At 42.3% G+C, this 13,178-nt stretch overlaps 1 protein-coding gene across 1 annotated transcript; it reads right to left on the bottom strand.

Moving 5' to 3' along the window:
- Positions 1 to 1,787: 1,787 nt before the first annotated feature.
- On the bottom strand, positions 1,788 to 11,802 carry SMNDC1 (survival motor neuron domain containing 1). The gene is made up of 6 exons (XM_064663277.1): positions 11,648 to 11,802; positions 10,962 to 11,081; positions 7,590 to 7,732; positions 5,579 to 5,740; positions 4,268 to 4,421; positions 1,788 to 3,514 (listed from the first exon to the last, which is right to left on the bottom strand). Exons 2-6 carry the CDS (start codon positions 11,079 to 11,081, stop codon positions 3,377 to 3,379), a joined length of 717 nt encoding a protein of 238 aa, XP_064519347.1. The 5' UTR covers positions 11,648 to 11,802; the 3' UTR covers positions 1,788 to 3,376.
- Between the last annotated feature and the right edge of the window lie 1,376 nt (positions 11,803 to 13,178).

Raw genomic sequence — 13,178 nt, forward strand, 5'->3', positions numbered from 1 at the left:
GCATCCACATAAATAAGTGACACAATGCTCACTGGTGTCAGGGAAGGCAAAAGATAAGTGGATTGCCATGACCACGAGAATTTCAAGTTGCTATTCTTAAGACTTCTAAATACCAAAACTGACTGGAGCCATCCCAGATTAGTGAATCAGGTTTATACTGGTTTCATTTCCTGGTTTCAATTTGCACAGGATTGAGGGTGTACTAGTTAAACCACTTCCTGTAGGAACTTAAGAGAGGAAACGTAGCCCAGATTGTCATTTTGCACAGTACCCTTATCTGAAAGGCACGATCTGTGTTCTCTGACAAGGATCTTTTCCATGTCTATGGACATGGAAAAGCTTGGGGTTTTGCACTCTTTACACTCGCTTTCCCTCTGTCATTTCAGTGTTTCCAAGTACTGTCTGCTTGTAGTAGGATTTGGTGGCACTGGGGTAGGTACTTCATGTGCAGAGGCCCAGAAATCAACGAAGAGCATGAGTTCTGAAAAGTCAGGCTTCTGACTGAGTAGACCAGTTAATAAAACTGGGAAATAAATTGTAAAAAAACCCCAGTCAACCAAAGCATTAGAAGCCACACATTCTGGGTCACTTCAGCATTCGTAATATAAGCAACTCTGTGTTTTGGCAATTACCAGCATTGCTTAATTCAATTTTTTCTACATGAATTTCTCAAGCCACTTTACTAAAACTGTTCCAAAGCCAGACTTCACACGAACTGGCCCCATCCTACAGATGAGGCAAGAGCATCAAAAAAACTGAAGTGGTATAAGGAACGGCTTTGTGACCAATACAGCAGTTTTGGTGGGGCTTTTTTGTTTGTACAAGTTGTTTTCAAGCTGTTCTCTCTTCATATAGACCACAGCAGCCACAGTGGTGGTCTCCCTGTGTCCCTTATTCCAGGTAAGGTGGCCCAGTAAAAAGTATCAAAACCTTTCTTTCAGCACTTCTTTGCAGTGCCCAACAGAAGGGTTACAGCAAAGATCAGGAGGCAAAGCAGTTTGTAAGAGAGGTGACAGTTACTCAAAGTAAAGGTATAAGTTGCACTAAATTTTTTGAAAGGTTCAGTTAAAACCAAGTCCATGAGAGCAGCTAGTCCTAACTAAGGCTGGACTGTTCCTTACCATAAGGGAGGTTCACACGCCTGTTGCATTCTGTTGACTCACTGTATTTCTCTTCAGGACTAGTGAGGAAATAAATAGTCCTGGGGTGGCCTATTTATTGTATCTATTACATTAGAAGATAAGCAGATGTCGTACATGTCAGGCATGGATTAAGCCTGTTTTTCCAAAGACTACTTTCTATTAAAAGAACAGGTGGAGTTAAGGCTCAAGATTGCTTCCTGAAAGCTCCAGTTCTGCCTACTTTGGCACGTTTCAGTTCTAACCCCAAGATGCTCCTGTTGGACAAGTGAAAGGGATGCTGTATCACAGCTATCTGTGAAAGACAACAGGTGACCTTCCTCAACAGTGAGCTGTCAGTGTGGCACAACTGTCACCTATTTAATGCCACTGCTGGGACATGCCTCTGTAGCTGCAGCACAAACTCCATTTTTGAAAAGCAGAAGTAAGGTTATTTCACTCTTCAGAGGTTTTCTATGCAAAAGAAAATTTAACCCCCCTGCTACCAGTGAAGATGAGGAATTAAGCAATATCTGCTTAATCTTGCAGTGAGTGTGCAGTACTTGTGACCCACTTCTGAGTATTACGTTCTGTCCAGCAGATTCTACCCCGTCCTGATGATTTGTTGTCATCATCCCCCCCATGTATACTTCCACTACATCAAATATATCCAGCAGATTTTAAACACTTTATTTAATAAAAGTTAAACATACAAAACTGAAATTAACACACTTTGTATTCATAAAAATCACCCTCTCCCATTATAGGGAGAGCCTTTTTCTATGTATGGATTCTAAACTACCAGTTGTAGAGTTTAGCTTGAGTTGTGACTCAGGTAACTGATGGACATTTCCACCAATCAGTGCATCAACAATTGCTGACGTGACCTGATCTAGTTAACAAATTACAAAATGAGCTACATTAACATAATATACAGGGAAATAATGGTCCAAATCAATGGACAAGACACACCTTGTATTTAATGGGGGAAATAGCTGATGTACTCTTGTCCATTAACTCAGCCCTAGATTTTACAAAAATAATATCTACATTGTATACAGGGCTACCCATTAAGTTCTTTAAACACATTACGGGTTCAGAGGTGGCACCACTACCGTAAGTGCAAGACAAGTAACAGAGGAAAGCAAATCACAGAGAGAATACAAGAAAAGAGCTTTTACACGTGGATTCCTGGATAAGATTGAAGGGGCTCAGCAGCACTGTAATACAGCTGAAGTTACAATGGACACTAGGGCCAGTCAGTTATTTAAGGACAGAAACTCCAGACTAACCTTTACTCACTCACAACTAATTAAGTGGGATCTAGGCATTCCTATCTGCTGTGCCACAGGTCTCCTTGACTGCACGGAAGAGGCCCAGGCACAGGCTGTCACTGTTACATCCCAGGTCTGTGACTGTACCATCAAACCTACAAGATCTACAGGAGGGGAGAGGACAGCTCCTTTCCAAGCACAGCTGGTTCCACTCTCCAACTCCGATCCTTGGAGAGGGGGAGGATTTTTAAGTACAGTTCCTTGTCCTATGGTTTTCTGGTTACATTTCACTAACTTCCTATTAAAATTTGATGAGTATTTAAAAAATTAACAAAGAAAACCCCAACCAACAAGAAACAGCATCTCCTCTGCTTCACTTCAAGCACAGGAAATTCAGACTGGAATTAAATTAAATTGTTTCTAGCACGTAAGTCATCATTAGTAATAAAGATCCTATGAGCCCTGTTCTGCCCTCATTTACAGCGGTACAAATCGATCTTCAGTGGATTTGTAAGGGAGGTATTTGAACTTCCTTAGCAATTCCATGTGACATACAAGCTCTCTCCCAGAGCTGCAGCAGCTCTGTAATGCTGAGCGTGTCACAGACAGCACCATGACTACAGAGACCAGGGAGGCTGTTAAGGTGCCATTGTTATACCACCACTTTTCTTAAAGGGGAAAAAAAAAATCCTTCACTACTGGTATGAATGAAAGATTCCAGAGATCAAAGCTGCAGACAAATACTGCTTTGAGAGTAACAGGCAAGAGCAGTTAATGAAAGTGTTTACCTGCTACAAAAGGTTTAATGGTTGGGGGGGTCAAATCAATAGCTGGAGATTTAAGGCTCATAAGCTGAAGCCAAAGTGATGGTGACAGAAATGACTACTCACTATGTGCCAACAAATAATTTACTTTTAGAAAAATATAATGATAAAAAGATAAGTGTAAAGCCCTGCAGAGATGAAGTTCCACCTTTTTCACCTGTTACTGGGGCATCAAATGCCTGACATTATATTTAGAGGTATCTTGATACTGTGTCATGGGTTTGTCTGCAATTCCACATGTTCCAACTCCAACTTTGCCAGTTACGCTCTCAGGGGAAGCAAAAATACTCCTCTTTACCTGCAAATAAAACAGAAAACACCATTTTTGAATAACAACTAGGTGGATTTTACAAGAAACAGGCAATCATTACCATTGGAAGTGCTTCTACATTCTCAAGTTCCTCCCCTACAGACAGGCACAGTTTCTAAAGGCTGGCTCATCCCTGACGCACCAGCACATGAGGCAAGAGAGCCGGGAATCTCCTGGCACCTAAGTACTGGATGTGATTGCAGTACTCAGGACCTTGGGCCAATAAATAAAATGAATAAAACTGACGTCTCATAGGGTGATTTCTAATAATGGTTCATAAAGAAGACTGAAGTTTTACCACTGTGATTGGCAGCTCTTGGTCAAGCCATGAGAGAAACAGAATAAGACCTGAAAATGTCCTCACTGCCTTTTCTGCACCTGCTGTACCAGGGCAGTTCCTTAGCACTGTGTCTGCTGGGTCAAACAGAGCAAGAAGCCAGGCTTGGAGGTGAAGGGGGGCCCTCAGGTTCTAAGCTCCAACAAACACCACCTGGCAGCTGACAGTGAGCCCAGCTCTCCCAGTTAAGTGCAAGCTCAGTCTCTTAGGCACAGCACTCCTCCAAAATCATCCAGTAAAAAGCCAGGCCTTTTAAGTGTACAAAATACCAAACTGCACACCTCAGAATCCCAAAGACAAACCCCACTTTACATCCCTTTATAAACCATTTCCTCCTTTCTCCCAAAGTACTGCACAGAAGTCTATGCCCTGTTTTTATTCACATACCGACAAAGCAAACCAACCTGGCCTTTTTTGTTTTTAGAATAGGCTCTGTTGTTAAACTGTTGCCACTTGACTTTCTGGTCCTCCCGTTCCTGTTCAAGTTCTTTAATTCTCTGAGCTTTTTTCAAAGCTTTCTTCTTTTTATACTCTCGTTGCTGGGCTATCATCTCTTTTCTGGAGAAAAGGAAAAAAAAAAGCAAACCCACATTTCAAGTGTGTTCCTTTTCCTGTAATGAACTAAACCCCCTGTAAAACAGACATACACAATAGTTTTTCAGAAGTAAATGACATAAAACAAAGGTTGTAAATATTCTCCACTTCTGGAAGAAAAAAAAAAAAAACCAAACCAAAAACCCAAACCAAATCTTTCCATGGATAAGCATTACTTTGCTTATTTATATATTTGGCATAAGAACCACCACCACCACCTGATAAGCCCATGTCAAATGCAGCAGCCAATAGGATCGGGTACAATTGATTTCTGAAACTGAAAAGGGACCTGTCAGCACTCCTTCATTTCAGAAGAATTTTGGGTTTGGAAAAATTAAATAGCCCACTGGAGTGGAAAGCCCAAAATTTTCTGGAGACCTGCAAGACTCCCCTGCTACTAAGTATTGGATGAGGATGGAAGAGAAAGAACAAAGATTAGGTTACTTCGGTGAAGATAAGGAAGTTTAAGGAGTCAATCTGTGCCACAATGCAGTGTCCCTCTGAACAACCATTTAGGGAAGGGATCATTGGCTATAACAAACTCTGAAATAGTACCATCTTTTCTTGTCCAACATAAAAATACTAAAAAATGTTTTCAGCCCTTAAAATTACCTTTCTGTGTAAAACACAGCAGGATACCAAGTAACATCCCCAGTGACGGGGAGAACACAGCTATCCTAACACAGGGATGGGGCAGAAGTCCTTCCTACTGCTAAGCTTATTTGTTAGTCAAACCATAGCTCTGGGAACAGCCTGCACTGGATCTGGGCTGAAATTCTCCATTTTCAATTAAAAAGTACTAACTTTTTTTTTTTAAATCTACAACTCACATACCTGGTAACTTCAGATATCATTATCTGAGTACAAACAAAGTCTGTCATGTTATCTTGCCAGGACAGATAACACCTGATACCAGCCACATTAACCTACCAAACATTATATTCTAGATTGATTTAAGCTCCTTTTTCAAGCAAAAGGTATTCAAGAGATGTAAATTAAAAAAGAAAAAAAAAACTTCTATTTCATTAACCAATTTTTATAGCTGAGAAGGAAAAATACCCAAAACCCAACAAAAATGATGCAAAAAGCAACATTCAGACTTCTATTTGTGTATTACTTACTTGGACATGGGTTTGTTGCCACTGTCCTCTTTTGCTTTTCTTCCCTCTTCCACAGGCTTGAGGTTGAACAGAGGTGTAACTTCAGCATTGCCATATCCAGCAAATGTGACTGCAGCTGTTCCATTCTCCTCATCTATTTCTTCAATCTCAGCTTCATAACACCTGTAAAGATATCATGGCTGTAAGCATGTGAGTAAAGCTTTAATACTCAGCCCTTCAACACCTACATTGTCAGCCAGCTAATGCCCCTAAACTGAAAAACTTGCAGATATCAGCCTTGATTTTCAGGGACACTACACAAATCAAACCAAGAGTTGTTTCCTTAAGGACAAAGGGGCAGAAGAGCAAAGACTGGAATCTGCTGTATTTGACCTTTAGCTTTAAGGAGCAATGGCCTCACTGTTATCAAGACCAATGATTAATGCTGGGGCCAATCTAATCAGATATCCTGACTTGGTTTTAGTTCTGGCAGGTCATGGGATAGGAAAAAAAAAAAAAAAAAAAAAAAGAAGTGCATTCACAGAACACAGTTTTCATGGAATTCACTGAGGAGTTTTAGAAAATGTCAGCTCACAAGCGCAAAGCTTTGGTTCCATTTTTCTCCATATGAAAAAGAATTAAGAAAAACTGAAGCTTTCAAAACATTCAACACTTCAAACCCCAAACTTTTTCTTATTGATTTAAAATAGCAATTCTGAAATTTTTACAGAAATTAGTCCATTTCATATTTGTGTATGAAAGATTTTGCTCAAACTGACCTCAAAATGGGAAAAGATGAAAAAAAAGTGACGTTTCCAAAAAATATATGTCTAAATTTAGAGAAAAAAGGATGCATCAAGAGCAAACAGAGGAATAAAATGAAATATTTCATAAACATGATTCCAATTAACATTTACTAATTTCTTGGGCGTTTTCAGTGGGACAATGTCTTGAGTTGAGCCAGGTGAAAATACATGAAAACCCAAAGTCTGGTTAGCTCTTTATGAAACATTGCTCCCTTAAGAAATGCTGCAACAGAAGCAGCACTTTTTAAAAAAGGCAATACAATTAAGTCCAATAAGATTCACTTCAGTGGACACTGGCACATTCTTCCCCAACCTCTGATTGTCTAACCTGGTGATGAGAGCAAGAAGAATAACCCAATGGTGCCCTAAGACTACAAGATTCAATTTTTAAGTCCTAACACAAAAACATTTTACTCAATAATCTGTGACAGAACTGTTCAGTTTTAGGTTAGTTTCCTACCTAAGATTTCAACAGCTATACCAAAATGTCTATGTGGTTACTACATTGTTAATAGAACCACATTTGCTGAACAATAGAGCTTCTCTCTAAGTGGTAATGATTGGAATGTTGCTCCTGCATAAATAGTAATTTAAAAAAAGCTGCAACAGTTACACATTTTGCAGTATGGAAAATAATTTCAGACTGTTTATTTCAAAAATTATGGAGTTAGAATGGTCTGCTTGGGTTCCCAGAACTTCACAGGCTAATATAATGGGAGACCAAATCCAAAAGTTTGATTAATGCTACAGTTACATTACACAGCTAGTAATTTCATAATCAAACCCAGCATTTACAATTAAAAATTCATTTCCAGTTAGAGGCACAAACTGAGATATAGCAAGGATTTTTCTTCATAGCTATCAGTGACATACACGTGAATGCAATGATGAATTATGAACTATATATCCTGAAACATTTACAAAAGACTGCCCTGACAGATAAATTCATTAAATTTGTCATTTATTACATTAGCGAATGGTAATTTACCAAAGCTACCCTATTTTATAAGGTTAGTGACAAACAGGGCATTTCTAGATGCATTCACCACATCTCTTTGCTATCTATCTAAAACACTGACCTTTAATAAAGACAGTAGAAGAATATCTAATGCCATATTTATTTCTATCTTTTTGCTTTTAGTCACCCTAGGGTCAGTTCAAACTGAATGAAAATCTCTTACCATTGAACTATTTCATGTAACTGTTAGAGAAGTTTCTACACTTACTGTCCATCCTCACTCCATATGGCCATACACCTGTCCCCAACCTTCCATGAGTGGCTGGGCAGGGCAGAAGCAGAACTGTCAGAACTTGCAAGAGTTTCCGAAGGTTGTGTTGAAAGGAGATCTTTGGTTAACTCTATGACTTCCTAGAAAAGACAAAAAAAAACCCACAAAGAATAATTTTTCCAACTCCTTTTACCACACTTATTTTTACCCCAAGCTTACTGGTTTAGGATTGGGATTTTTTTACATTACTGTACTGAATTCATAGCTTATGTAAAGTGGACTAGTTTTGTTTTTTAATAGTTTAATTAAAATCATTCATTGCAAGTGTAGATAAAAAGATTATGGCCCTCACTGTATTGCAGTAAAGCTGCCTAGGCCCTCCTCAAATTTTCAAAAGGTAGCCTATTATTTTTATAGCATTTCTTTCCTTGGCTGAACTGCAGCACTAGGAGCCAGGGTGGCAAAGCACCTTCCAAGACTGCCACACTGTAAAGCCTCTCATTCAGAGAAAGCATTCAAATTATTCATTCAAAGGCAGGAGCATTCAAAAGCCCCTCCCAACTTCCTGCCAATATTACATTCAGGAGCAAGTAATCACTAGCCAGCATCTAAAAGGCCATTTAAACTTCAAGTGTAATGCAAAGAAACTCTGCAGGCCTTAAATAAGAAAACTTTAGTTCTTTGAGTACCTCAGCATGAACCATTGCCACTCTCCTAACAAACAATAAATATTTTAATCAGGGGAGGGTTACAAATAAACAGTGCTCAAACTGAAAGCCTGAACTTTCCTCTCAGTTTCACACCTTAGTTCAGCTATGGTACAAAGACTAGCTAAGGAAAATGCAGTAAAGCTGTTTTTCATTCCTTCAGAACCTAAAGAATTGTAAGCAAGTCCCAAATAAGTTAATACAATACAAACTTACATGCATTTTTATCTGATAAACCATACAAGTAGCATGAATGGTCTATCAGTTTGTTTCTGTGGCAGCTGTTAATGTCCTGATTTCCAACAACTTTCTAACAAAAATTTTGCTCTTTGCTTTAGAGGAGCTGCTAATTCATAACTGCACCAGTGAGCACAATCAGTAGCAACTGCGAGCACAGAATCACACCATTACTTCTACTACCGTGGTCTCAATTTTCCATAACACTACAGCTGAAGAGCAATAGATTTTCATTACCGAGTTACCCAATTTGAGAACATAAAGCATTAGAGTAATTTTTCTTCCCAGGTGCAAATTCCCAAACTATCCTCAACATGACAGCTGTATTCTGCAAATCCAAGAGGTACTATGCTTTGAGACAGGAATCTATCTCAGCAGGTCAAATACATCACATCAGGCACAAGCTACACCTGAAAGCTACTGCAACTACCAGTTAACACCAAACTGTTGACTTATTCTTGCCACGCTCAGAGATGGCTTATTGCAGAACTTGGATATGAATAGTTTCAGACAAGTCTACCAAGGATCCTTTGAATTCAATAAAGTCACTTGCAGCCAGCCTATAAAATACCAAACTTTAGGTAAAAATCTTCATCCCATACCCATGTATCATAATGCTCAGCTCACAAGACACAGACTAATTTTATTGCAAGCCATGAGACATTTCATTCCAAGAAAATTTCTGAGCAGGACTTGGACTACCACAGCAGCTCAGTACAGCCAAACGGGTTGAACAACCTGGCTTGGTGCCACGTCCCCGTGACATGAAGGTCTGACCCACAGAAAACACCAGGTACAGTCTGCCAAGATTCTTCCTGACCAACTGGTCTTTACAAAGCCAGAGAAAGCTCTACACTCCAGCACACAACACCCACAGATCTCATCTTCAGTTACAGAAGACAGCTGCCATCAACCCTACTTGATACGAAAGGTAAGTTTGGTTCTTGGGTGCATAGACAGTGTCCTAGAAACACTTCAACAAAACAAAAAGTGAAAACCTAGGTACTTATAACAACTTCTTCTAATATTTAATCTTGTTACTCAATAATAAGCTAAGTATACAAGATGCATTACTATTTGTAATGGAAAAAAAGTTTCAATTACATAGTAACCATCTTTCAAACAGACAAAAAGCTGTTTAGTTGGGACACTGAAGCATTGAATCATTCTTACAATTGTTTGTTTAGTTGGCACATATCAAGTCTGCAAAACATTATGTCATTTTCAAGGTGGAACATATGGATAGCAAACCTTTTGGGGACGAAAGTGTAAAGATCTTCCCCATTCTGTGCAGAAAGCTTTTATTAAAAAGTTTGCAAGTTGTCCTTTCACATCAATGATCTCTGCATATCAAAGCCGAGGTCGTGTTGGTATCGGAAATATCATCCCATATGGGTTTTGCTGTGCATTTTAAAAATATAAAAATATACACATGCTTTTAACAGTGTACAACAGAGCACATTCAGATGATCTATCAAGTGCCTTGTGGGCACAAAGCCTTTGCAATTTAAAAGGAATTCTAAAGATCACTGATTTGAGGCACTACTTGTGTTTTTGGCTGAAACACCGTTTTTACTGCTGTTATTTCCATACAGAGCAGTGGTCACTGGATCTTGCACTGAGTAGTTTTATCTATTTTTACACCTAATGGCTAAAGCAATCCACAACAGAAATGAAGCAGCATCTTGCACTCTCAGGACAAATTTCAACAGCACTGCTAGGATTCTTCATATGTCAATGTGTCTTTATATGCACAAGCATCTAAAAGACCACGTGAAATTAGGCTGGTGGCCTTCCTGTCACCAAACAATACCCCAAGGTCCTGAAATGGTTTTTAGCTGTTAAGAACATGCTATGGTCTCATGGCAAATGACAAACACAACTCTTTTCCTTCCTTATATAAAAAACTTTACACAATCGAGGCTCAGATGCACAAGAAATACAGAACTACTCTCCAAAGCTTTTAACGTTGCAAATGCATTTAACGAGTAAGCAGGTTCTGGATCAAGTTTTTTGAGAAGTCAAAAATAAACAGAAAGGCATCATGTGAAGCCCAACCATCAGCCTTCAGCATTAGCAAAAGCAACAAAAAATAATGACTTTGACAAATGCTTCAGGAAAAAAAAAATTAAAACCAAGACACAATAAAGACAGCACTGGCATATCTTTCACCACTCTGGCTAAAGTTTTTAGTAGAAGAGTTTGCTGTACAAATGAGTACATTTTTTTTGCTCATCCAAAAGGACAAGTTTAAAATAGGCCACGCTTTGGGGTTTTTCAAACCAACCTACCATTACTGTATCAAATTATGTGAAGAGAAAGTAACAAACCCATCGAGTATATATTTTTGTAACAGTTCAAATACTTAGGAAAGATGAAACAACTGCTAAAGACCCTCAAATTTCACCTACCCTCGGGTTCTCACCTGTAAGTCCTTCTTCAGTTTCAGCAAATCCTCATTGTCGGCATTCCCAGATAAGGCAGCCTCGACTTGCTGGAGCTGAGCTTTGTAGCTGGCCAACTGCTTGGCAAGGTCTTCCGACATCTGCAAGGAACACACAAACACACACACACACAGAGAAAACCCTCATCAGAACAATATCCGTACTGCTTTTTAGACACGGTGTGTGCGGTGAGCGAGGTGAAAACAACACCGTGAAAAGGTGCTACTAAAATATTAAACAATAAAATAAACGGCTGTTCCTGAGCGACTTCTGATAAAGCCAACGCTCGAACACGTGCGTGTGCGGGGCACACGCGAAGGTTACAGCGGGTGAGCTGCGAGGGCTTCACCAAACCTCAGCCCCCCGGGCCCTTGGAACACGAATGCGGGTCTCCGGCAAAGCCTCGCGCATGGCCCGTGTCCCCTCGGCTGCCGCACGCCGAAGGCTTCAGCATCGAAACCCTCTGCGGCAGCAGGGACCGGCCCCTCCCGGCCCCTCGCGGGTCGGAGCGGCCGCTCGGGGCGGGAGCGGAGCCGGGCCTAGGGAGGCCCCGCGCCGGCGGGCAGGCCCAGGACAGGCGCAGGCCGGGCCCGGCCGGGCCCAGTCTCGCTCAGAGCGGGCAGGGCCGCGCTGGGCGGTGCCGGCGGTCTCAGCCGGGCGGTCTCACCTCGGCGGTGCGAGGGTTCCCCGGGCCGGGGGCGCCGCTCCGGGTCCCGTCGGGCCGTGGCCGCTTCGCTGCGGCTCCTTCCGCCGGGGCCGGGGGGGGGGGGCGGGGCCTCGCGCCGGCGCGCGCCGGCGCTCGCGAGAGCGGCCCCGCAGGTCACGTGGGGCCGCCGGCCGCGCCAGAGCGTCACGCGGCGCGCGGACTCACGCAGTGAGGCAGCCCCGCCCACCACCGCGCGACGGGGGGGCCGTGCCTGAGGGGGCGGGGCTGGGAGCGGGGTCGGGATCGGAGGTGGAGCCACACGGACACTCGGCCCGGCCGGCCCCGGGTGGGGACGGGGCGGCGGCGCTCCTGGTCCTCCTCAGGCAAATGGCGCCGCTGCGGCTCCGCGGGACGGGGTCAGAGCTGCACTGAGGCGGCTGTGCCCTGGCAGGACTGACGGCAGCAGCGTCACGGAATCACGGAATCGGGTTGGAAAAGACTTCTGAGGTTATCGAGTCCAGTCTGTGGCCGAATACCGCCTTGGCACCAAGTGCCGCGTCCAGTCTTTCCTTAAACACCTCCAGGGACGGTGACTCCACCGCCTCCCTGGGCAGCCCATTCCAATGCCTAATCACCCTTTCTGTGAAGAAATTCCTCCTAATGTCCAGCCTAGACCTCCCCTGGCACAGCTTGAAACTTCTCTGGGGCGAGGCACGGTTCTCTTCAAGTGTCCAAGGCCAGGCTGGTCAGGGCTCTGACCAACCTGGTCTAATGGCAGGTGTGTCTGTCCCTGGCAGGGAGTTGGAATGAGAAGATTTTTAAAGTTCCCATCCAAACTGTTCCATGACTCTTTGCTCGCAGAGGAACCATGTTAGATTTGTTCTGTCTGAGCACATGCTGCTGGAGGGGACCGTGGGTCCCCGAGCCTACCTGCACCCCATGGGTTCACTTGCTCACATCTTCATTTGTGTCAGTATCAAACACACCAACATTCTCTGTCTGCTTACACGACAGTTAGAACCATGCAAAGCTTCATACCAAACCGTTTAGGAGAGAGTAAGTCTCGGTATTTGGTCCTACAACAGGAGAGGAAAGGCAGAAGAACAGGGGAGGAAAAGCTCAGTGGCTTCTTCAAGCCTGTCACAGGGAGAAAAGTATATTTCTGGTGGAAATCCAGTAATCGACTTGGCTGTGAGCCCATGAGCCAGAGAAATTAGGCAGGTACCCAGAAAGTGTCTTAGTATTATTAGCAAGAGGATCTGTGTCTCCTGCAAACATCCCATCTCTCATGGTCACAGTGCTGCACAGGAAGGTGACTACACTTGGACTCATTGGGTTTGTTTACATACTAAGGGGGAAATACATCTACTGTGTCCTCAGAGGATATCCTGACCTGGAATAAAACACACTTCTGTATCTTGGTATATGATTTGGTAATTAAAATACAGAAATTACTGGACACTGTTCAGAGACTGATTGATGAGATCAAGTGTAACAATGAAAATAGCAACAACATCTTTTTAGTATTTTCATTAGTATATCATAATAAACT

Source organism: Pseudopipra pipra, chromosome 8 (assembly GCF_036250125.1).
Source record: "Pseudopipra pipra isolate bDixPip1 chromosome 8, bDixPip1.hap1, whole genome shotgun sequence".
Classification (NCBI taxonomy): Eukaryota; Metazoa; Chordata; class Aves; order Passeriformes; family Pipridae; genus Pseudopipra; species Pseudopipra pipra.